The sequence below is a fragment of the Camelus bactrianus genome, chromosome X (genome assembly GCF_048773025.1).
Source record: "Camelus bactrianus isolate YW-2024 breed Bactrian camel chromosome X, ASM4877302v1, whole genome shotgun sequence".
NCBI lineage: Eukaryota > Metazoa > Chordata > Mammalia > Artiodactyla > Camelidae > Camelus > Camelus bactrianus.
In genome coordinates this window covers 23410514-23433698 of record NC_133575.1, presented here as the reverse complement: position 1 = coordinate 23433698, position 23185 = coordinate 23410514, and the positions used below count along the sequence as shown (strand labels likewise).

Sequence of the window (23185 nt, the reverse complement as noted above, 5' to 3'; positions counted from 1 at the left end):
GAATTTACACTTCACTGCTCTCATCACCTCCCCACAACCACCCTCACTGCTTTTTTTCATTTCTCCTTTATATGTGAGAGTTCATCACACCACTTTCCTTCTATAATAACTGCTTTTATACTCTAAACATCTACAAGCAGGTGCAGGGTCTTTATCTTTGCTTCACCACCACTGGCACAGAACCTTCCAAAGAGCAAATGCTCAATTAATGATGGGAATAAATGAGGCACGGAGCAAGGAATGCAATTTATTACTATTTAATTTTATCTGCATTCTTGAGTAAGTTAAGGACATCCAGGTGTGTATCTTTGAGTTTTCCAAAGAGAAATGCAAAGATGAATAAGACAAACCACAATTTGACTATATTGTACTTTGTTTTCATCTATTTTAAAACCATAGCTATATTTTGCAGCCTTCTTTCACATTTCCAAGAAAATTCCCACCCCAAAGCCATATCAATCTTGTTCTGAAACCCAAAAAGATGCAAGGACTGTACTACACAATACCAAAACTCTTAAACCTGATAAACGACAACAAATGTATGATCCATGTCATTTATAAACTTGGACCCTGAACCTAAATAAACATTCTATTCAAAGAAACATTTGAAAGATACCAGGTATAACAGGAACGCAAAAAGATTTATATTATGATCTTTGCAGCCCCAACTTAGCCTCTCACTACTTAAGAGCTTGGCAGCATTTGTCAAAAATGAAGTGAAAAATCTGCTCAGACCTCACTAGGGGCGGGAGGAACTGCTGGACGTGACTTGACCTTGGAACGTGCAGCGGCTTTGGCAGCAGCACGAGCCCTGGCAGCGGCTCTGGCTTGGGCTCTCTCTTCCTCATCTTTCAAAGCTTCTTCATAATGGGTTGGGAAGGCAGTGGGGACCGTATCATTGACCTTGGCCAAAAACTCCAGGACTTTCATCTTGCTGGTTTCAGCGCGGGCTTTTGGGCCCCACAGGAACTCATAGCGAGGAGGATTACTGTTGCGCATCTGACGATACACTAGGTACTTTTCCCTCACCAAATCTTCTGTGATAAGCTTCCTGGGCTCCCCAAAGATTAAATGCTGCTTCCCATCATAGATGCCCAAAATATTCAGGAATTCCCAGGTCTCCTCCTCAGAGGCACGGTTGCCATTCAAGAAGATCATACCCAGGAGAGGCATCAGAAGCCCGTTTTTAGGAAGTCCACAGCCGCCGCTGAGACTTCCATCATCGGTGAGATCTAGCTTGCTGACAAGGGTATAGGAGTGACCACTGGGCTTGACTTCCTTCAAGTCAAGGCCAAAGACCAGCTCCAGGCGCTCAGCGGCTCTCCTAAGGATCTCAGGGAAGCGCCCCTTATACTTTTTGTTGACAAGCTTCAGCATGTCTGCCTTCGTAATGGGCTCTTTCATGTTATACTTCTCTAGCAGGAATTGCATCAACATTCCTACCTTCCCGGTTAGAGGATCTTTGCGAGAGCTCTCATTGGAGGTTGAGGCCTGAGAGGAATTTTTACTTTTCTTAACTTGGCCCTTGGCACCTACGGCAGATCTTGGGCGTGAAGCCCCTGCATCAGGAGAGCTAGTGGCAAGGGCTCCCTGAGGCTTCTGGCGAGTGCCAGCAGTAGGAGAGCCCGGGGGAGTACCCCCAGAAACAGGAGTCGGGGAGGCTGGGGCCTCTTCTATCTTTTCTGCAGTGGTCTGAGCACCCACAAGACCCTGGGTCTCACTCCGGGCCTGGCGGCGTTTCTCACGCGCACGGAGCTTACTCTTCTGACCCCGAGGCATGACTATGGTCAGGGACAGCAGGCAGGAGTGTGGGCAGGACAGTAGGAGATGCTGGACCCTGGAGGAGGGAAGATGAGAGCGTGTGAGCACCTTCAGCAGCGAGATACCATCTGGCTTTTAAGAAGCCACTTCTGCAGGTTTTCTTTAGTGTACTACTCTAAAATGCCACTGGACTCTTGCTCTTGGTCGCCCATTCCCTGGGAATCCAGTGTAAGAAGTTAGTGACAGTGAGCCTTAGGCTACAGCCTGCCTGTTCTGCTTGTGGCTGACTGGGGTGACCACAGGGCCTGACAGTGGAGGGGGGGCCTCAAGGGTGCCCTTGGTTCACAAACAGGATTATGACATCAACTGTTGGTAGGGCCGGGACCTCTTTCCTGTGCTGCTCTTAAGTTGATACCTCAAAGCTCACTGGGGCCCTTGAGAAGGAACTGAATCATGGGCACTGTCAGGGTTGACAGTGCTGACAGATGTGTGGGACCCTCTGTCCTGGACTCATTGGTCCTCAATCATTCAGTCCTCATCTTGTCTACACCTAGAGTCCGGGACCCCCCCCCTTCTGCTGACTGGCACTGCACCTTCAGATGAAGATCTCATCTCCCTTAGAAATGATAAAAAGAGATGAGGGGCCTCAGCCTGACAACCATCCTCCAGGCCTTCAAGGGCTGAATGTAGGACTGGGTAAGACTCTGTATTGTTCCTTCTATTTGGTGGGAGAAGGGGGTGATATCTTCAAGTGTCATTCACAGTCCTCACTTTGATTCCTGGGAGGATTTGGGGGCTCCTTTCTCTCTTGACTTGAGGACTTTCCCTCACAGTATGGCCCACAACTCCCTGAGACCCGGTGGTGGAAGTGAGGGTGGCCTTACATGGCCACACTGCCCATGTCTCCAGAGGCTGAGAGCTGCAGCAAGCAGGCTGAAGCCTTAGGATGTGTGGCTATGCCTGCTAGCACTCTCTGATCCCACTGTTCTGCAGTCAGTGGCTCCCTCAGTCCTCATACAGGCCTTTGACCTCCAGTCTGGTTAGGATTTGGGATTCCTCCTTCTACTGACCTGAGTCTACAAGCCTCAGACCAAAGCTCTCACCTCCTTGAGTAGTTAGAAGTCAGGGGCTCCACATCTGGCTAACTTCCCTGGGGACTCCCAGATGTAAGAGGAGGGCTGCTGCTCTGTGCAGCTCCCTGTTTTGAGGAGAGGTCTGCTTATTAGCACTGATGGTCCTGCGCTTACCCCTTTTAGGGCCAAGACTCCTCCCTCTACCTAATACAGTTGACTTATCTATCTATCTATCCATCCATCCATCTATTTCCATTTAATATCCACTACTCATTTATTTTGCAGATAGTAGTTTGTACCTCTTGATCCTCCTCACTTACTTCTCTCCTCTGCCCACCTTCCTTGTCTCTAGTAACCGCCTCTTTGTTCTCTGTATCTATAACTGTTTCAGTTGTTCGTTTGTTTTGTTTTTCAGATTCCACATATAAGTGGAATCATAGAGTATATGTTTTTCTCTAAATTATTTCACTTAGTGTAACACCCGCTAGGTCCATGCCCCCTTTAGATAAAAGCCTTTCTCTGATTGTCCACCCCCCCCAACCTCCCACTCCAAGCAAACACATGGGGTTCTCTTGTTCTGAATTACTCTAGGGCATTACAGGACTGATGGCAGGAAAGGGGGGGGGGTGCTCTGTGCAGTCATCTCTTTTGGACGTCACCTCGTTAGCTTTTCACCTGTTACGGACAAGACTACTTCCTCTGCCTAAAGAGGCTGACCCCTTTAGACAAAGGCCCTCCCCTCCCTGAGGCCTTCAGACGGCAACTACGACAGGACTTCTCCGCCTTACAGCTCAGGCCTGGGCCTCACACTGCCTCTCACAGGGGCGCAATGTGGGTGGGTCACCTCTGTTACCGGAGGGTGGGGGGAGGGAAGGAAAGTCCCTTTAGGCCACATTCAGGCCCTCACCTTGGCTCCGAAGGAGTCCTTGGAAACCGCCCTGGGCCGAACAACGCTGCGTCTGCCGGTTCGGCGCCTCGCCTCAGAAGCGGAAGTCGGAGTGCAGCCGCATCCGGCCAAGCGTCTTTTGCGGGGTCTCCCAGGGCTCACGGCAGGGGCGGGGCGCCGCGGGACCAGTGGGCGGTCCCTCAGGCTCCTCCCTCAGGGTCCTGCCCCAGGGTCCTCCGTGTCCTCCAGCCCGCGTACAAAGGCCTCACCTCCGGAGTTCCTAGTGGGGAAGTCAGGGCCTGCTGCTTGACCCCCTCGGCCTGACAAGAGGGGTGCGACCCTGTGAGCCTCCGTCTTTGGGGGAGAGCTCCTCTCACTAGCACTGAGGTCCCCACCTTGACTCTGGTTAAGGCCAAGACTCCTCCCTCTTCAGAACTGGGGTCTATCTGATCCTGTTAGATGAGAAGCTTTCCTCCCTGAGACCACACAGGTAGACTGAGGGGACGACTCTGTGGTAGCTCTTCTGGGTCAGCCAGGGCTAAGAAAAGTACAGAACTCTGGCCCCCTCTTCTTTTGGGGAGGGGGTCCCATCATAACACTCAGGATCTTTACACGAATTCTTGTGAGAGCCCAGGTCCCTCCCTCTGCAAAAGTGAGGCTGTGCCCATTAGACACGGGCCTTCACCTCGCTGAGACTTTCCAGAGTGAAATCAACCTGCTATCTCTGCCCAGGGCTTCCTGGGGACGACAGCATCGGAGATTTTTCAGGGCCTCCTTTTATGCCATGCATGCTATACTTAGTCCACATTCAGGTCCTCTTCTTGACAGATAACCAATCCTGTAACTCCACCTTCTGCTTTCCTGAAGCTCCTCCTCTTACAGCAAGGCCCTACGCCCCTGAAATTTCCAAGTTGGAAGTCAGGGTGCTCCTCATAAGATCATACTCCTTCAGGGCCTCCAAGAACAGTCATCAGGGATGCAGTTCTAAGGGAACTCACTGTTTTGGCTGAGTCCTTCCATGATTCCTCACTCACTGTTTTCACTATGTCTAACAAAGCCTGGAATTCCTCCTTCTACTGAACTAAAGTCACTACCCTTAGTCTTTGGATCACTCCTATGTTGAGGGGTGATTGTCTCCTCAGCCCTCATTCATGGGGTTCTTCATAGCGGTTTCTGTCTCTTGATTAAAGGCTTCCTGGGAAATACATATTCCTGCAAACATCTGACCAGTTACCCTATTGGAAATCTTGCAGAAAATGGGTCTCTGTCCCAAAGGTGATGTAAGATTAGGGAAATGTAGCATAAATCTAGGAACCCAGGACAGATGTTATGCTGTCAGAGAAAAAAAGCTGATATATTCCTTCTCTTCACCAGCCAGCCTTAGAGTAGTTCTAAAACATTTACTTTCTACACAGTAGAATAGATCCAGGTAATTTTGTGAGCCCCTGATCTGTTGAGGGTATCTGATTTTTCATTTGTAGATGATCATATTGTCACTGAGCATTGCTTCTTTCTCTTCTTTATTCATATCTCTTATTTATTTTGGTATTCGTATTGCTTTGAGTATGTATTCCAAGCCAATGTTTTGGTCACAGAATCCTTTTTATTACTTGATATACATTGTGAAGTGGTAGAAGAAAGTGAATTAATTGACTCATGGTCAGCCTCAGGCTAGGAGGAGTGGAACGGTGTGAGCTCTGGACAAATTCAGACCAGGGGTCTATTCCAAGCCCTGTCACTTATTAGCTGTGTGAGCTCAGGTCTATCTTTTAGGGCTAGTGGCACGCAGTTAATGTATGTAAAGCCCTTGGCGCAGTATCTGGACTGCATTGAGACTTTACACAATGTCTGTTTTTACTGTGATTATGATTATTTTGACCCCAGAGGATACTACCCACCCCGATGGAATTTTTAAATCCAGGAAGTATCAGAGAATATGTGGCAGTCTAGAACACGGAACACCAAATCAGTCCAAAATGCTGTTTACAGAGAATTTCTAAGTAAATCCCCCCCATTAAATCATATTTTGAGTGTGGGGGTGGTTTTCCAGCTGAATGAAATATAAATCTTCTAGAATTTGGTTCCAAGACTAACTCTTCTTTCCTAGCTACCCTTTCAACTAAATCACCCCTATCTTTAATAATTTCACCATCACCTAAAACCTACACTTCTCTTAGACTTCACAGAATTACAACCAAAAAACTGCATTTGAATGCCCCTTTAATAGAATGGGCTCTGACTCCTTGGCCTGTAGCAAAGAGCATCAGCCCAATGGCTTCTGAGTTTCCGATTTCAGAGTACTATCACCTTTATTCTTAGAAACTCCCTAGAGATCATGTACATAAAACACTTAGGTTATGCACTGTTTTCACCTGCACTAGGACAGGAGCACAGGACATGTTTTATCCCTGCCCCAGGTGGAGATTTCTCTCTGGTTTGTTCATAATTCTAAAGTAACTGTTAAGGGTTGTTGTCCATTCCAGGCTTATGTCTCTTAACTCTGAGATCCACTGTCTAGGGTCTGGCCCCTTTTCAGTGTTTCCACAGCCTCATTTAGCCCACCTGACAGCCTGACTTAAAATTACCTCCCATTGCAGGACTTTTATTTTCCTAAGGTCTCAAAATGCCTTGCTACAAGGCATTTATACTAAACTCCTCGTGTGGAATCATTCACTTTCCCTTTCTTATCCCTTATTTTTACTGGGCCTTTAGATCTTAGCTCACCAGCTGCTTTACGTGAGTGCTGCTCTTAGACTCTAAAATTCTATAGGCAGGGGTTATGTCTATTTTTCTTAGCATCCCCAGTACCAGCCAGGAGCCTTCTGAAGAGGGGATGCTAAATTAATATTTGGATAATTAAAAAGCAAGTGTGCAAGAAGTCAAATTTATCATGATTTCATCTCTCCCACATTCTTAAATAAGCTAGGCCAATCCAGATACATATACTTCAATTTTACAAAGACTAAAAGGAATAAAACAAACCAAGAAGGGAGTACCTCTTAACATTGATTTCTGAATCTCATGCTCACACAGACTTTACTATGGAATAATTTCCATTTTCACAAAAATCCATATTTCAATGTCATATTCTCTTATTCTAAATGACAAGAAATGATTCAAGGATTTCCAGTTTGTTTACATAATACCAAAATTCTTATTTTTCAACCTGATAATCTCCAGTTAACATGTGAGCCACATCATTTGTAAACTTAGATTGTGAAGCTAAATGAAGCTTTAATTGAGAGGAACATTTAAAAATAGAAAAAAGAAAAACCTCCAATTTGTACAGAAGCACAAGTATGTTACACAGTGTGTTCCCATGAGCCTCACCTTGGCTGTCCACTAGTTAGAAGACTGCTTTCTTTAAACACAACATGAAGTATCTGCCTCAGCCTTCACCAGGGGTGGGAGGAGCTTTGAGACACGCCCTGGAGCGCACACTGGCCAGGGCAGTAGTATGAGCCACACCCACATCTCTGGCTCAGGCTCTCTTTACCTCATCTTTCAGAGCCTCTTCTCAATGGTGCGGGAAGGCCCTGGAGTTGGTATCATTGACCTTAGCCCAAAACTCACACATTATTCTATATATCTGTATCTGTATCTATTCTGGAAAGCACCCCATACTAGTTCACAAAGATCATACTCATTCTTTTTTACAGCTACATACTATGGTACTCCATTGTGTGGATATACCACGGTCTTTTCAATCAATATACTCATGGACATTTATGTATTTTCATATTGTTGTAGGTGTGCCTTCACAGTAAATTTCTTAAAAAGTGGAATTATTGGCTCAAAGGTAAATGCGTATTTAGTTATGTTATAGATTGTCAAATTCTATAAGGTAACATTATGAGAATTTTTGCACCAATGTTCTTAAGCAATATCAGAATTAAGTAATATTCTTTAATGTAATAATAAATTAAGTAATTTTGTGCTATCTTTACTTGGTTTAAATATTAATGTTATACTTGCTTTGTAAAAAGCCTTTGCAAGTTTTGTTTCATTTTCTATGCTCTGGAACAATTTATGTGACAAAATTCATACATTTGCAATAGTAGAGTGAATAATGTAATCAACGCTCTGTGTACTCATTTCCCAACTTCAGCAATATCAACATATGCCAATCTTGTTTCATCCATACCCACCATCCCCCCAGAGTATTCTGAAGCAAACATCTAGAAAAATACTTATCCTATTATATATCTTTAGAAGGTAAAGCTACTAACTACAAACATAACCACAATACTTTGGGTACACTGTGGTAGGCAGAATTCCAAAATGGCCTCCCAGATTCCTGGCTCCTGGAGTATACACACCTTCTTCTAGTTAATTAATCGAACACTAATCAAGCTGCTGCTCTGAAGGCATTTTGTAGATGTAAACAATCATTTGTTTTCAAAACAGGGAGTCTATCCTCCATGCGCCAGACCTAATCAGATGACTCTTTAAATGGGATGGGGCTTTTCCTGGCAAGAGATATTCAGAGAGGAATTCAATGTAAGGGAAATTTTCCATTGCTGCTTTGAAGATGAAGGGGCTGCATAGGAAGGACCTAAGAGTGACTTGAGAGTGACCCCCAGCCAAAAGCTAGCAAGAAAAATGGGCACTTAAGTCTTTCAAGTTCAAGTAACTTAATTCTGCCAAAACCTGCATGAAGTTGGAAGGAACTCCTGAGCTCCAGATGAGAACACAGCCAGCTACCTAATACCTTGACTGCAGTTTGTGAGATTTCTGACCTAGAGAACCAAGCTACTCCATGCCGGAACTTCTGACCTACAGAAATGTGAGGTATCAAATGTTTGTTTGAAGCTGTTAGATTCATGGTAATTTGCTATACAGGGATAGAAAACTAATACATACATTGAAAAGTTTTTATCTACAGATTCATTTATTTCTTATAATTAGATCTTTTAAAAATATATACATTCATTTCACTTTTATTTTTTAACTTCAAAGAATCCTAAACAGCATATTTTTTTTTTTTTAGTGGAGGTACTGGGGATTGAACCCAGGACTTCATGCATGCTTTGCAAGCACTCTACCACTGAGTTATTACCCTGCCCACTAATTAGATCTTTTAAGATCTATTCTTTACCTGGAAAGGCTCTCCTTCAGATTTGATGGAGAGATCAAAAGCTTCACAGACAAGCAAAAGCTAAAAGAGTTCAGCATCATCAAACCAGTTTTTCAAGAAATGTTAAAGGAAATTCTCTAAGCAAAAGAGAAAAGGCCACAATGGGGAACATGAAAATCACAAAAGGGAGAAGTTCATCAGTAAAGGAAAACATATGCAGTTAAGGGAAATAATTATATATAAAATATGATATCAAAAACAGTAATCATGAGGGGAAGAGAGTACAAATGCAGCGTTGTTAAAATGCATTTGAAATTAAGAGATTGGTAACTTAAAACAATCATATATACATAGATGTGTGTGTACAAATATATATGTGTGTGTGTGTGTGTATATACATATACACACACATACAAAATCACCTCATGGTAACCACAAACCAAAAATCCATAATAGATACACACACAAAAAAGAAAAAGGAATCCAAACATACCACTAATGATAGTCATCAAATCACAAGAGAATGAAAGAAGAAAAGAATGAAAAAACCTACAAAAACAACCCTAAAACAATTAACAAACTGGCAATAAGAACATGTAAATAATTACTTCAAATGTAAATGGACTAAATTCTCCAATCAAAACACACAGAGTGGCTATCTATGACAAAGGATGCAAGAATATACAATGGAGAAAAGACAGTCTCTTCAATAAGTGGTGCTGGGAAAACAGGACAACTACATATAAAATAATCAAATTAGAACATTCTTTAACACCATATACAAAAATAAACTCAAAATGAACTAACAACCTAAATGTAAGACTGAAAACCATAAAAATCCTAGAAGAAAACATGGGAAGAACACTTTGACATAAATCAGAGCAATATTTTTTTGGATCTGTCTCTTAAAGCAAAGGGAAAAAAATAAACAAATGGGACTTAAAAAATCTTTTTCACAGCAAAGGAAATCATCAACAGAATGAATAGATAACCTTCTGAATGGGACAAAATATTTGCAAATGATACAACCAATAAGGGGTTAACATCCAAAATATACAAACAGCTCATACAACTCAACAGCAGAAAAACAAACCCAATCAAAAATGGGCAGAAGACATGAATAGACATTTCTCCAAAGTAGATATACAGATGGCCAACAGGCACATAAAAAGATAGTCAACACTGTTAATCATCAGAGAAATGCAAATTAAAACCACAGTGAGTTATCACCTCACACTTGTCAGAGTGGCTATCATCAAAAAGAACACAAATAACAAATGTTGGTGAGGATGTGGAGAAAAGGAAACCCTTGTACATTGTTGGAGAAAATGTAAATTGGTGCAGCCAATGTGGAAAACAATATGGAGGTTTCTCAAAAAACTAAAAATAGAACTACCACATGCTCCAGCAATTCCACTCCTGGATATATATCTGAAAAAAAAAACAAAAAACCCCAAACCCTAATTTGAAAAGATATATGCACCCTAATGTTCATAGCAGCATTATTTAAAATTGCCAAGAAATGGAAGCAACTTAATGGCCCATTAACAGATGACTAGATAAAGAAGAAGGTGGTGTGTGTGTGTGTGTGTGTATGTATATATATATATACAATGAAATACTATACAGACATAAAAATAACGAAAATTTGCCATTTTGCAACAACACAGATAGACTTGGAGGTTATTGTGCTGAAATGCATCAGATGGAGAAAGGCAAATACTATATGATATCACATATATGTAGACTCTAAAAAATAAAATAAACTAGAGACAACAATGAAAAAGAAACAGACTCTTAGATATAGTGAATAAACTAGTGGTTACCAATGAGGAAAGGGAAGCAGAGAAGGGCATGGGAGGGGTAGGGGATTAAGAGGTAGAAACCACTATGTATAAAATAAACTACAAAGATATATTGTACAACACGGGGAATATAGCCAGTCTTTTGCCACTATAAATGGAATATAACCTTTAAAAATTGTGAATCACCTTTTTGAATACAGTATTATTAACTATAGTCACAATGCTGTACATTACATCCGCAGGACTTATTTTTTTATAACTGAAAGTTTGTACCATTTGTTCACTTAGACCCATTTCTTCCATTCTCCATCCCCTCTGAAAACCAATCTGTTCCCTATGTCTGAGTTCACTTTTTTTTTAAAGATTCCACATACAAGTGAGACTATATAGTATTTATCTTTCTCTATCTGACTTACTTCACCTAGCATAACGCCCTCAAGGTCCATCCATGTTGCTGCAAATGACAGGATTTCCTTCTTTTTTTATGATGGAATAAAATTCAATTGTGCGTGTGTATCGTATTTTCTTTATCTATTCATCTATTAATGGACACTTAGGTTGTTTTCACGTCTCGGCTGTGGTAAATAATGTTGCAATGAACATGGGGTGCAGATATCTTTTCAAATTACAATTGATTTCATTTCTTTCAGATAAATTCCCAGTAGAGGAATTGCTGGATCATATAGTAGTTCTATTTTCAGTTTTTAGATGAACCTGTCTACTGTTTTCCATACTGGCTGCATCAATTTACATTCCCATAAACTCACATTTTCTTGAATAATCTAAAAAAAGCAGGTATATTTCTTGTAAATTTAGTAAAAGAAAGACTGAATGGAGTAAACCAAACCCTTAATTGACCAACTTTTACTTTTTTTCTCTATTTTCTTATCCTATTTTAGTGTGTGGTTCTTTCACATTACCAAGGAGATCCCTATTCCAATGCAATCTTGTTCTGGATCACATTTAAGATTTAAGAATTTCCAATTTGTATTTCAAAACACAAAATTCTTACTTCTAAACCTGATAAACAACAATAATAGAGTGATCCATGTGATTCATATACTTATGTTCTGAATCAAATAAATTTTCTGTTGGGGGGGCAGGGAACACTTGAAAATTACCACAAAAAAAAAGTTAACAAGTTATTCATGCATACCAGGAGCACTGGTTAACAGGCTTTTCCAACTACAAAGTGAAGAATCTGCTCAGACCTCCCTAGGGGTGAGAGGAGCGGCTGGATGTGGCCCTGGAACGCGCACTGGCCGTGGCAGTAGGGCCATCCCTGGCTGCAGCTCTGGCTCGGGCTCTCTCTTCCTCATCTCTCTAAGCCTCTTCATAATGGGTTGGGAAGGCAGTGGGGACCGTATCATTGACCTTGGCCCAAAACTCCAGGACTTTCATCTTGCTGGTTTCAGCGTGGGCTTTTGGGCCCCACAGGAACTCATAGCGGGGAGGATCACTGTTGGGCACCTGGCGGTACTCTAGGTACTTTTCCTGCACCAAATCTTCTGTGATAAGCTTCCTGGGCTCCCCAAAGATGAAGTGACTCCTTCGATCATAGACACCCAGAATATTCAGGAATTCCCAGGTCTCCTACTTAGAGGTGCAGTTGCCATTCAAGAAGATCATACCCAGGAGAGGTATCAGAAGCCCATTCTTAGGAAGTCCCCAGTCACTGCTCAGACTCCTATTTATGGGGATTTCTCATTTGTTAACAAGTCTATAGGGGTGACCACTGAGCTTGACTTCCTTCAGCTCGAGGCCAAAGACCAGCTCCATGCGCTCAGTGGCTCTCCTGAGGATCTCAGGGAAATTCTCCCTGTGCATTTTGTTGACAGCCTTAAGCATGTGTGCCTTCATAATGGACTCTTTCATTTTATATCTCTGCAGCAGGAGTTGTATCAACATCCCTGCCTTTCTGGTTATAGGATCTTTCAATAAGCTCTCAGTGGAGATTGAGGCTTCATAGGAACTTGCACTTTCTCACCTTGGCTCTTAACATCTTTTTTTCAGAACTTGTGCATGGAATAGCTGAGAAATAATGATGGTGGATGGGGATATGTGAGGCTCCTAGGAGTTTCACCAATAGGGGAATCCAAGGGAGCATCCCCAAAACAGGAGAGGAAAAGAAGGGGGACTCTTCCTGCTGCACTGGTCTAAGTACCCTTGAGATCTTACATCTCATCCTGGGCCTAGTGGCATTTATCATGAGCACTGAGCTTACTCTTGTGACCCCCAAGGAATGATGACTGTGAGCAGGAACAGTAGGCAGGAGTGTAGATGATACTGGCACTTGAATATGGGAGAAGGAGATGGTATGAGGATTTTCAGCAGGGTGATTCAACATAGGCTTTAACCAAGTCCATCTCTGCAGGTTTCCTTGAGGGCATTGCTCTAGGAAACCACAAGGCTGTTGTTCTCCTGGTCCACCTGTCTCTGAGAACCCAGTGGAGACACAGTGAGTCTTAGGCTGCAGCCTGTCTGCCCTGTCTTTTACTGACTAGGGTAACAGTATGAATGGTAGTGGGGCCACGTGTGTTTTTCAGTGTAGGGAGTCCTCTCTGTTTAGCTTCAGGATTATCATGACAACTCTTGGCAAGGCCTGGAACCTCTTCTGTCCTCTTCTCTAAAATTGACACCCCAAATCTCCCTGGTACTGTCAAGAAGGAAATATGGGGAGTGCCTCACCCCACCACTCTTATCAGGGGGCACCCAGCACTTACAGCCCTATGGGTACCTCTCTGTCCTAAGCCATCATTCAGTGTCCTCATTTGGATATCACACAGGGTCATGGACTTTTCCTTCCCCTGAATGGTGGCTAGACCTTCAGATCAAGGGTCTCACCTCCTTCTAGACCTCATATAAAAAGTAATGGGGATCCAGGAAAGAAATAATTGATAAGCTAGATTTCATTCTCTCAAAACTTCTTTCTCTGAAAAATATACCGTCAAGAGAACAAGACAAGCTACATTCTGGGAGAAAATCTTTGCAAAAGACATATCTGATGAGGCTGTTATACAAAATATACAATGAACTCTTAAATTTCAACAAGAAGAAAATCAACAACCCAGTAAAAAAAAATAGACAAAAGATATGAATAGATACCTCACCAAGGAAGATACACAGATAGCAAATTAGCATATGAAACGATGCTCAGCATCATGTATCATTAGGCAATTGCAAATTAAAATAACAATGAGATACCACTACATGCCTTTTAGAATGGCCAAAGTCCAAAGGACTGACAACACCAAATACTGGTGAGCATGTGGATCAACAAGAACTCCCATTTGTTGCTGGTGGCAATGCAAAATGGAATAGCCACTTTGGAAGACAGTTTGGAAGCTTCTTAGTGAATTAAACACATTCTACAATGTTGGTGGGAATGTCAATTGGTCCAGCCCCTGTGGAAAACAGTATGGAGTTTCCTCAAACAAATCAAAAATAAAATATGATACTTTTGGCAATCCCACTACTAGATATCTATCCAAAGGAATTGAAATCAGGGCCTCAAAGAGAAATCTGCACTTCCATATTCATTGCAGCATTATTCACAATAGCCGAGACATGGAAGCAGCCTAAATGTCTAATGACAAATGAATGGCTAAATAAAGTGTAAAATTTACATACAATGGAATATCATTCAGCCTTAAAAAGAAGCTAAACTCACCAGTTGGGACAGCATGGATAAGTTTGAAGGACATTATGCTAAAGTGAAATAAGATAGATGCAGAAGGATAAATACTGCATGATATTTATATGACAAATCTAATATAGTCAAAGTCAAAGAAGCAGAGAGTAGAGTGGTGGTTGCCAGGGGCTATGAGAAGGGGGATAATGAGCAGGTATTAGTCAAAAGTTACAGTTTCAGTCATGTAAGATAAATAAGTCCTAGGGATCTACTATCCAGCATAGAGCTTACAGTCAACATTATTGTACTATACACAAACATTTTTCTAAGAGGTTAAATCTTATGGTAAGTGTACTTAATCACAAAAATTAAAAAAGGTAGGAGGAAACTTTTGGAGGTAATGGATATGTTTATGGCATAAATTGTGATGATAGTCTCACAGGTACATATCTCCTGTATATACCAATTTGTATACATTAAATATGCATAGTTTTTTGTATGTTAATCATACCTCAAAGAATTGTTGTTTTAAAACTGACTAAACAAACTTTCACCTTACAATCTAGTAATCATGCTCCTTGGTATTTACCCAAATGAGTTGGAAACTTATGTCCACACGAAAACCTGCACATAGATGTTTATAGCAGTATTCATAATTGCCAAAACTCAAGAGCAAAAAAGGTGTCCTTCAGCAGGTAAATGGATAAATTGTGGTATATCCTGACAACTGAGGATTATTCAGTGCTAAAAATAAATGATTTAGCAAGCCATGAAAAGAGATGGAGGAACCTTAGATATGCATTACTAAGTAAAAGAAACTAATCTGAAAAGGCTACATGATTCCAACTATATGACATTCTGGAAAAGGAAAAAGTATAGAAAAATTAAAAAGATGAATGGTTGCCAGGGGTTGGGGGGAGGGAGGGATGAATAGGCAGAGCACAGAGAATTTTTAGGGACGTGAAATTACTCTGTATGATACTATAATGGTGGCTACAAGTCGTCATACATTTATCAAAATCCACAGAGTGTACAACACCAAGAATGAAGCCTATTGTAACTATGGACTTTTTGTGCTAATGATGTGTCAATGTAGCCTCTTAGATTGTAGCAAATATCCCACTGCAGTGGGGGATGTTGATAGTGGGAGAGGCAGTAAGAGGGTATATGGAACTTTTTGTACTTTCTGCTTCATTTTGCTGTGAACCTAAACCTGCTTTTTAAAATAAAAATTTTAAAAAATGATGTAGATAAACAACAAGCTTATAAGTTTATACTGTATAGCACAGAGAACCATATTCAATATCTTGTAGTAACCTATAGTGAAGAAGAATATGAGAATGAATGTGTGTATGTTCCTATATGACTGAGGTATTGTGCTGTACACCAGAAACTGACACAACATTATAAACTGACTGTAATTCAATACAAATATATTAAAAGAAAAAACCAAACTGATGGGGGCCCGGTAGCTCAGCCTCACATCCCACCCTGGGGATTTAAGTCTTGAGTGCAGGAGCAGGGCCAGATTCTTTGTTCCCCTGGCTATTCAGGAGTGGGTGGGCCCCTGGGTCCTCACTCATTTTCCTTGATTGGACTCCTGGCAGGGCCTGAGGCTCTTCTCTTTTAATCTGAGGCCATTTCCTCCGGGAAAGGCTTTTACCTCCCTGAGATCTAATAGAAGGAGGTGAGGGTGGCCTTATTTGGCCACACCTGCCATGGCCTCCCTCCCATGAGTGACAGCTGTATGAAGCAGGCTGAGACTGCATGATGGTGAACCCACTCAGGGTTCTAACTCAGCATCCTAAATCTGACCCATGTGAAGGCCTCAATCTGCTGACCTGGGACCTCCCCCTCAAACCATGTTCCTCATTGTTCTGTTATCCCTGAAGAGGATATGAGGCCATCTCTGCCTAACATTTACACCAAGATCTGTCATGACAACAGGGAGGATTCTGTGAGGTCTCCACAATTTGGGTTTGGTGGTCCTAGAACTCTTCGGGGTGCTCACCTTCCTCCTGGCAATCCTGGGAAATCCTATCTCTACTGACCTGAGTTGGCCAGCCTCAGACTAAGGTCTTCACCTTCTTGACCTCTTAAGTGGAAATCAGGTTCAGCCACATCCTGCTGAGGCTATCTGGGGACTCTGAGGGCTGACAGCAGGGTCAAGAGTCTATGGGCCACACTGTTCTGGGAGGGCAGTGCTTCCTTCATTCCTCATCCAGGGTTCTCTCCGTCATATGTGGCAGAGACTGGGACTCCTCCCTCTGCTGACCTGAAGTCATCCTCTTAAGTCCCTGAGAACCCTCAAGAATAAGTGAGGGCCTGCTCAGGCTGACAACTTGGCCCAGCATTTTGCTCTCCCCAGTCTTCCTACAAGGGGCCCTTCATCATGGCTTCTGTTTTTTGATGAAAGGCCTCCTCTGAAACGCCATATCCCTGCAAACTCCTGACCACTTTCCCTACGGCAAACCCTGGGCCCCTGCCCCAGAAGTGATGTGAGATAGGGACACTCCAACACAAGGCTGAAACTCCAGGATGGATGTGCTGTCAAAGAAAAAAAAAGTACACTGATCTATCCGTTTTATTTACCAGCCAGACAGCCTTCAATATAACTTCTCTTTGAATAGATTCAACTTCCAAATGCAAGGGGCTGTCCAGCATGATTTTGCAAGCCCCTGATCTTTTGAGGTTATCTGAGTTTGGATATGTAGATTATCATATTGTCACTGAACATTATCTTTCTCTCCTTTATTCATACTTCTTAATTATTTTGATATGCTTATTGCCTTATTGCTATGGTTATGGATTCCAGTCCAGTGTTTTGGGCACAGGGCCCTTCTTTTTATCACCTGAGATATTTTAGAGTAGTGAGAAGGAAGGTGATTTAAGGAATTAAGTTGGCCTCAGGCTGGAAGGAGTGGAGAAGTGTGAGCTTCAGACTTAATTCAGGCCAGGGGTCTAGTTCCAACACTGTCACTTAACAGCTGTGTGAAATTGGGTACATTCCCAAACTCTATGAGCCTCAGTCTTTTCATTTGTGAAATGGGTTTGATATGCTCTGTCTTGGGGACTGATGGACTGTACAGAGTGCCTGTAAAGTACCCAGCCCATTGCCTGGCCTACACTCAGACTTAAAAGGATGCCTATTCTATGATTAATTTTTCCCCTGGAGTTTCAACCCACTACACTGAGATTTAATTTTAAATCCAAGAAGATGCCAGAGAATTAAGCAGGGTTCTAGGACAAAGGAACCCCTCCCAGGAAAAATACTGCTTAGCAAGAAAAACTATTTCCTCATTAAACTATGTCAATCCATGTTGACATAAGGTAGACTTCCTCAGCAAATGCGACACAAAGCTCTAAAACATGTTTCAAGGACAAAAAACGTACCTCCCTCTCAGTTGCATTTCCCTATAAACTCTCCTAATTTGATTCATTTAACCACCCACAAAAATCTAGACCTTGCCTAGAGCTTGCCAAATTATATACAAGATAACCTAATTTGAATGATTTTTTTTTAATGGAGTGGGCTTTGGCTCCCCCACCAGGACAACAAGTGCCAGTCCAGGAGCTTCTGGGCATCCCACCTCAAGAGAGTACCACCCTTCTCAAAAACTCCCTGGAGATGATGTGAAAAAAACATCTAACATGCACAATGTTCACCTGCACTGGGACATGAGCACAGGACACATTCCATTCCTGTCTCGGGTGATTTCTCTCTGATTTACCCACATCCCTAAAGTACAGGCCTACCTCGAAGATATTGCAGGTTTGGTTCCAGACCGCTGTAATAAAATAAGTGTCACAATAAAGTGAGTCACAACAATTTTTTGGTTTCCCAGTGCTATTATAAATTAAGTTTACACTCTACTGTAGTCTATTAAGCAAGCAATAGCATTATGCCTAAAAACAATGTACGTACCTTAACTTAAAAAGGCTTTTGCAAAAAAAATGCTAATCATAATCTGAGCCTTCAGTGAATCATCACCTTTTTGCTGGTGGAGGGTTTGAAATATTGTGAAAATTACCAAAACGTGACACAGAGACATGAAGTGAGCAAATGCTGTTGGAAAAATGGCACTGAGAGACTTGTTCAAAGCAGAGCTGACAGAAACCTTGAAGTTGTTAAATAAAAAAAGTAGTATCTGTGAACTGCAATAAAGCAAAGCACAACAGAATCAGGTAGGCCTGTAACTGTCAAGGGCAGGTTCCCATTCTAGGCTTTGTCTTTCAACTATGGGGCCACCATCTGAGAAGTCAGCTCCGCTCATGATCATCACAGCCTCACCCAGCCCACCATGCCCCTAACTCATAATTACCTCCCACTGAAGGACTCCGATTTTCCCAAAGCCCACCACTGCCTTGCATCAGGGACTTTACATTTGACTGCCGATGCTATCATCTGGAATCACCTCTCTCCTTTCTTATCCTGCCTTTTCATTTGTCCTTTTGATCTTAGAGTATGTATCACCATTTTCCTTACATGACAGCTGCTTCTTGACTCTGTGATTTTATGGTCAGTGGCTCGGTCTTTTCCTCAGCTTTCCCAGTACTAGCATGGAGCCTTCTAAGAGCAGATACTCAATTCATGTTTCGGAAATAAATCAGCCTGTGAGCGTGAGGTCTAATTTATTATGATTTAATTCCACATTTAGAATTAGCCAAGCACATACTGTTATTTATAATTTTTTAAAACACAAAATGAAAGGGATTAGGAAGCCAAATAGTGACCATATTACTTTTTCTGTATTTCTCGATGCCACATATTTTACTGCTACATTTTTTCACATTTTCAAGGAAATGCACATTGCAATGCCATGTTATCTTGCACCAGATTACTAAGTAAGATGGAAGTTATCTCAATTTCTTTTACAAAACAGCAAAATTCTTACTCTGAGGCCTGATAAACAACAGTATGTGTGATGGATATAACTCAGAAACTTAGATGATAATGCTAGCTAAATCTTCATCTAGGAGTAACATTTGACAAAGAGCAAAAAAAAAAAAAAAAACCAAAACACAAATATCTCCCAATTCCCCATATAGAAGAGGAAGACAAAGGGATTATACACTGTGTTCCCTCAGTCACACACAGCCCTCCACTACTTGGAACATTAACTGCTCTCTTCAACCACAAAGTGCAGAATCTGCCTCAACTTCACTAGGGGTGGTAGTTGCTGCTGGACATAACACTGGAACTTCCACTGGCCACGGCACTGGTGTCAGCCTTTAGTGTAACTGTGGCTTGGACTCTCTCCTCTTCATCTTTCAAAGCCTCTTCATACCAAGACTGGAAGGCACTGGGGATGGTATGATTAATCTTGGCCAGAAACTCCAGGACTCTCATCTTGCTGGTTTCGGCATGGGCTCTTGGACCCCACAGGAACTCATAGCGAGCTGGATCACTGTTGGGCACTTGCCGGTATTCCAGATACTTAAGCTTCACCAAATCTTCCGTGATGAGCTTCTTGGGCTCCCCGAATATGAAGTGTCTCTTCCCAGCGTAGACTCTCATTTTATTCAGGAACTTCCAGATCTCCTCCTCAGTGGCGCAGTTGCCCTTCATGAAGATCACGCCCAGGAGATTCAGCAGGAGGCCGCTCTTGGGAAACCCCTTGCCTGGGCTGACCGTCCCATTGTGAGGGAGGTCCATCTTGCTGACAAGGATGTAAGAATGCTTGGGAAGGTTGACTTTCTTTAAATCAACACCAAATACCACCTCCAGGCTGAAAGAGGCTCTTTCGAGGATCTCAAGGAATCGATTTTGGTACTTCTTACTGATGATCTTCAGCATATCTGCTTTCACAAAGGGCTTTTTCATTTTATACCTGTGCAACAGGAACTGCACCAACATGCGCGTTGCATTGCTTAGAGGGTCTCTCTGAGACCGCACAGCGGAAAGCAGGGCCTGAGAGGCACTTTGCTTTTTCTCAATTTTGCCGTTGGCTCCTTTGCATGATCTTGTGCGAGACACACCTGCAGACACAGTGGTGGTGGGCAGAACTCTCTGAGGCCTCTTGGGAGCACCACGTGACCCAGCACCACGCTTTCTCTGAGTAGTAGCTCCAAAAGGAGGGGGTGAAGAGGAGAACGCTTCCCCCTTGGTTGCAGTGGCCTGAGCACCCCTCAAGCCCTGGGTCTCACCATAGGCCTGGTGGCGTTTCTGACGGGCGCGGAGCTTACTTTTCTGACCCCGAGGCATGGTGATTGTGGTCAGACACAGCAGGTGATCTGGGCAGAGAGGAGAGAGGATGAGGAGTGTGAGCACCCGCAGCAGGGAGGTACCAACCACTCTGACTTTAAGAAGGCCGCTCTGCAGGTTTCTGCACAGGCACTCTAGGAACCCACAGGACTCCTGATCACTCTGTCCTCTGAGAACTCTGTGGAAATAATTAAAGTGAGCCTCAGGCTGTAGCCTGCCAGCTCTGCCCGGTGTTTGCTGAGGCTCAGGGTAGCAGTGGGCGAGTCCAGTTCTTGTGGAGCCTCCTCTGCTCTGGAGGACAGGGGTCCCCAGTTCACACTCAGGACAATCATATCAACTTCTGGCAGGGCCTGGGCCCCGTGTTCTGTGCTGCTCTAAATTTATACCTCAAACCCAGCTCCTCATCTTCTTGGGAGGCCTTCAGGAGAGGTGGAGGGGCATCTTAGTCCACCACCCCCGCCAGGGGGCACCCACAGCTGACAGCTCTATGGGACTCTGTCTGTATCCGTTGAGGTTCCCAGTGCTCATTTAAGGTCCCTTGGCTCTAGGTAGGGCCTGGGAAATCTGCCTCTGCTGATCTGATGCATCTCTTCTCAGACAAAGGCTCTCACCAATCTGATGCCATCAAAAAGAAAGGATGGTTCACATACACCTGACTTCCATGCCTGGGCTCCTCAGTGTTGCAAGCAAGGAGGGGAGGGACTCTCTGTTGTCACCTCTTTAGTGGGGTGAAGGGTATCATCAATGTTCATTCAGGGTCCTCACCATAACTCCTATAAAGCCCTGGGTCTCCTCCCTCTGCAAAATTGTGGACAATTAATCCAACATCCTTACCTCTCTGGGACTCTCCAGACAGTAATGAGGGGAGTGCCTCAGCTTAACAGATATTCTGGATTTCTGAGAAAAGGTGCAGAATTTATGAGATCCTATTTTTTCAGAGTCGGTATTCCCCTAGTCCTCATTCATGTCTCTGACCTTAACACTGGGTAGGCAGTAGGACTTGTCCCTCCAATAACCTAGGGAGTCTAGCCTCAGAGCAAAGCCCTCAATTCCCTGAGTCCCTAGAGGGGAAAGTCAGGGTCCTCTATATATGACTACCCCTAACTGGAGCCTCCTAGAAGTAAGTACAGGGGCGCTGCTCTGTGACACCTCACCTAAATGGGGAGAAGTTCCCTTATTAATACTCAAGGCCCTCACCTTCACTGCAGTAAGGGCCTACGTATCCACCATTTGTAGGACGGGGGTTACTCCCTAGATCAAGGCCCTCCTTCCCTAACACATTCCAGGCCGAACTCAGTCTGATGGCTCTACTGGGGCTTCCTAGAGCTTACAGCAGCAGTGAGACTTTGTGTGACCCCCTCAGTTTCCACCAAATTCTTCACCTTGACTCCAGACCAGTCCTGGGAATCCACCCGCCGCTGGCCAGAGGCCTCACCTCACACAGAAGTTTTCACTTCCTGGAAACTCGAAACGGAAGTCATGATGACTCATATCCGGCCACGAGTGCACAGGGTCTCTAAGAGCTGACAGCAGGGGCGGGGCTCTATGGGACGGGACCCCAGTGTTCTGGAATCGGTGGTCCCTAGGTCCTCATTCAAGATTCCTGTCTATCAGAGCCTGGGACTCCTTCCTTTACTGAACTATGTCCACAAGCCTCCAAACAAAGCTTCAGCTCCTTGAGCTCCTAGTGGGTAAATCAGGGCCTGTTATTTGTGACGACCTCTGCCCAGAGCCTCCAGGAACTGAGGGTGCTGCTTTGGGTTGCCATCTCTACCAGGGAGAGAACCCCTCATTAGCATTCAGGACCCTCCCCTTGACTTTAGTTAGGGCCTAGGTTTCCTTGATTTGCAGAAACGAGGCTACTCTCTTAGACCAAAGCTTTCTGCCCTGAGACTCTCCAGGCAAAACTTAGCCTAAAAGCTTTGCTGGAAATCTCCACAGCTGATCACAGAGAAGGGACTTTGTGGGGCCCCCTGGGTTATGGGAGTGGGTAATGGACTCTCTGGTCCACAAGCAGGCCCTCACCTTGCCTTCAGACCAGCCTTCAGAATCCACCTTCTGCGGAACAAAGGTTGTGCACAACCGTCTGACCCCCTAGCCCCGGAAGCGGAAGTCACTAGCGAGCCACTTCCGGCCACGGCTGTGCGGCGCACGGTCTCTGAGGACTGACTGCAGGGGCGGGGCTCTGTGGACTCCGTGGGCGGTCCCTCAGGCTCCTCCCTCAGGATCCTCCGTGCGCCACCTATCAGAGCCAGGAAGCTCTCCCTCTACAGACCCGAGTCCTCCAGCTCACAAAGCCCTCGTCTCCTGACTCCCTAGTGGGGAAGTCAGGGCACCCTGCTTATGACCCTCTCTCCCTGAGGAGACGGTTGCTACCCTGTGAGCCTCCCTCTTTGGGGGAGAGCTCCTCTCACTAGCACTGAGGTCCCCACCTTGACTCTGGTTATGACCAAGACTCCTCCCTCTTCAGAACTGGGGCCCATCCTGTGAGACAAAACCTTCCCTTACTGAGACCTGACAGGCAGAAATGAGGCTTCTCAGCCTTATATCTCAGCCTAAAGCCTCTCGTGGTTAAGAATGGTAGGCAGGGATCTGTAAAGCCCACTCATTTGTGTATCTTACTCCCTTTCCTCAGTCCTGGACCTCACCTTGCTCCTGGCCAGTCCCGAGACTGGACACTCCCTGACAAGAAGTTATTCTGCTCAAGTTAAGGTCTACTTGTTCCTGAGACTTCCGAGGTAGAAGTT

The 23185-nt window shown here is 43.9% G+C and overlaps 2 protein-coding genes and 1 pseudogene across 2 annotated transcripts; all 3 read right to left on the bottom strand.

The window, feature by feature from the left end:
• Nucleotides 1-251: 251 nt before the first annotated feature.
• Nucleotides 252-3857, bottom strand: LOC105081374 (melanoma-associated antigen B1). The gene is made up of 2 exons (XM_010970538.2): nt 3742-3857; nt 252-1837 (listed from the first exon to the last, which is right to left on the bottom strand). The coding sequence occupies exon 2, from the start codon at nt 1777-1779 to the stop codon at nt 730-732; it is 1050 nt and encodes a 349-aa protein (XP_010968840.1). The 5' UTR covers nt 1780-1837; nt 3742-3857; the 3' UTR covers nt 252-729.
• Nucleotides 3858-11817: 7960 nt separating this feature from the next.
• On the bottom strand, nt 11818-12510 carry LOC105081161 (melanoma-associated antigen B3-like; annotated as a pseudogene).
• A 6394-nt stretch (nt 12511-18904) lies between these two features.
• LOC105081380 (melanoma-associated antigen B3) lies at nt 18905-20438 on the bottom strand. The gene has a single exon (XM_010970550.3). It carries the CDS (start codon nt 20436-20438, stop codon nt 19398-19400), a length of 1041 nt encoding a protein of 346 aa, XP_010968852.2. The 3' UTR covers nt 18905-19397.
• Between the last annotated feature and the right edge of the window lie 2747 nt (nt 20439-23185).

Bases quoted from the DNA above. Each gene is read 5' to 3' on its own strand.
- LOC105081374 (XM_010970538.2), bottom strand. From the start codon at position 1,779: ATGCCTCGGGGTCAGAAGAGTAAGCTCCGTGCGCGTGAGAAACGCCGC.
- LOC105081380 (XM_010970550.3), bottom strand. From the start codon at position 20,438: ATGCCTCGGGGTCAGAAAAGTAAGCTCCGCGCCCGTCAGAAACGCCAC.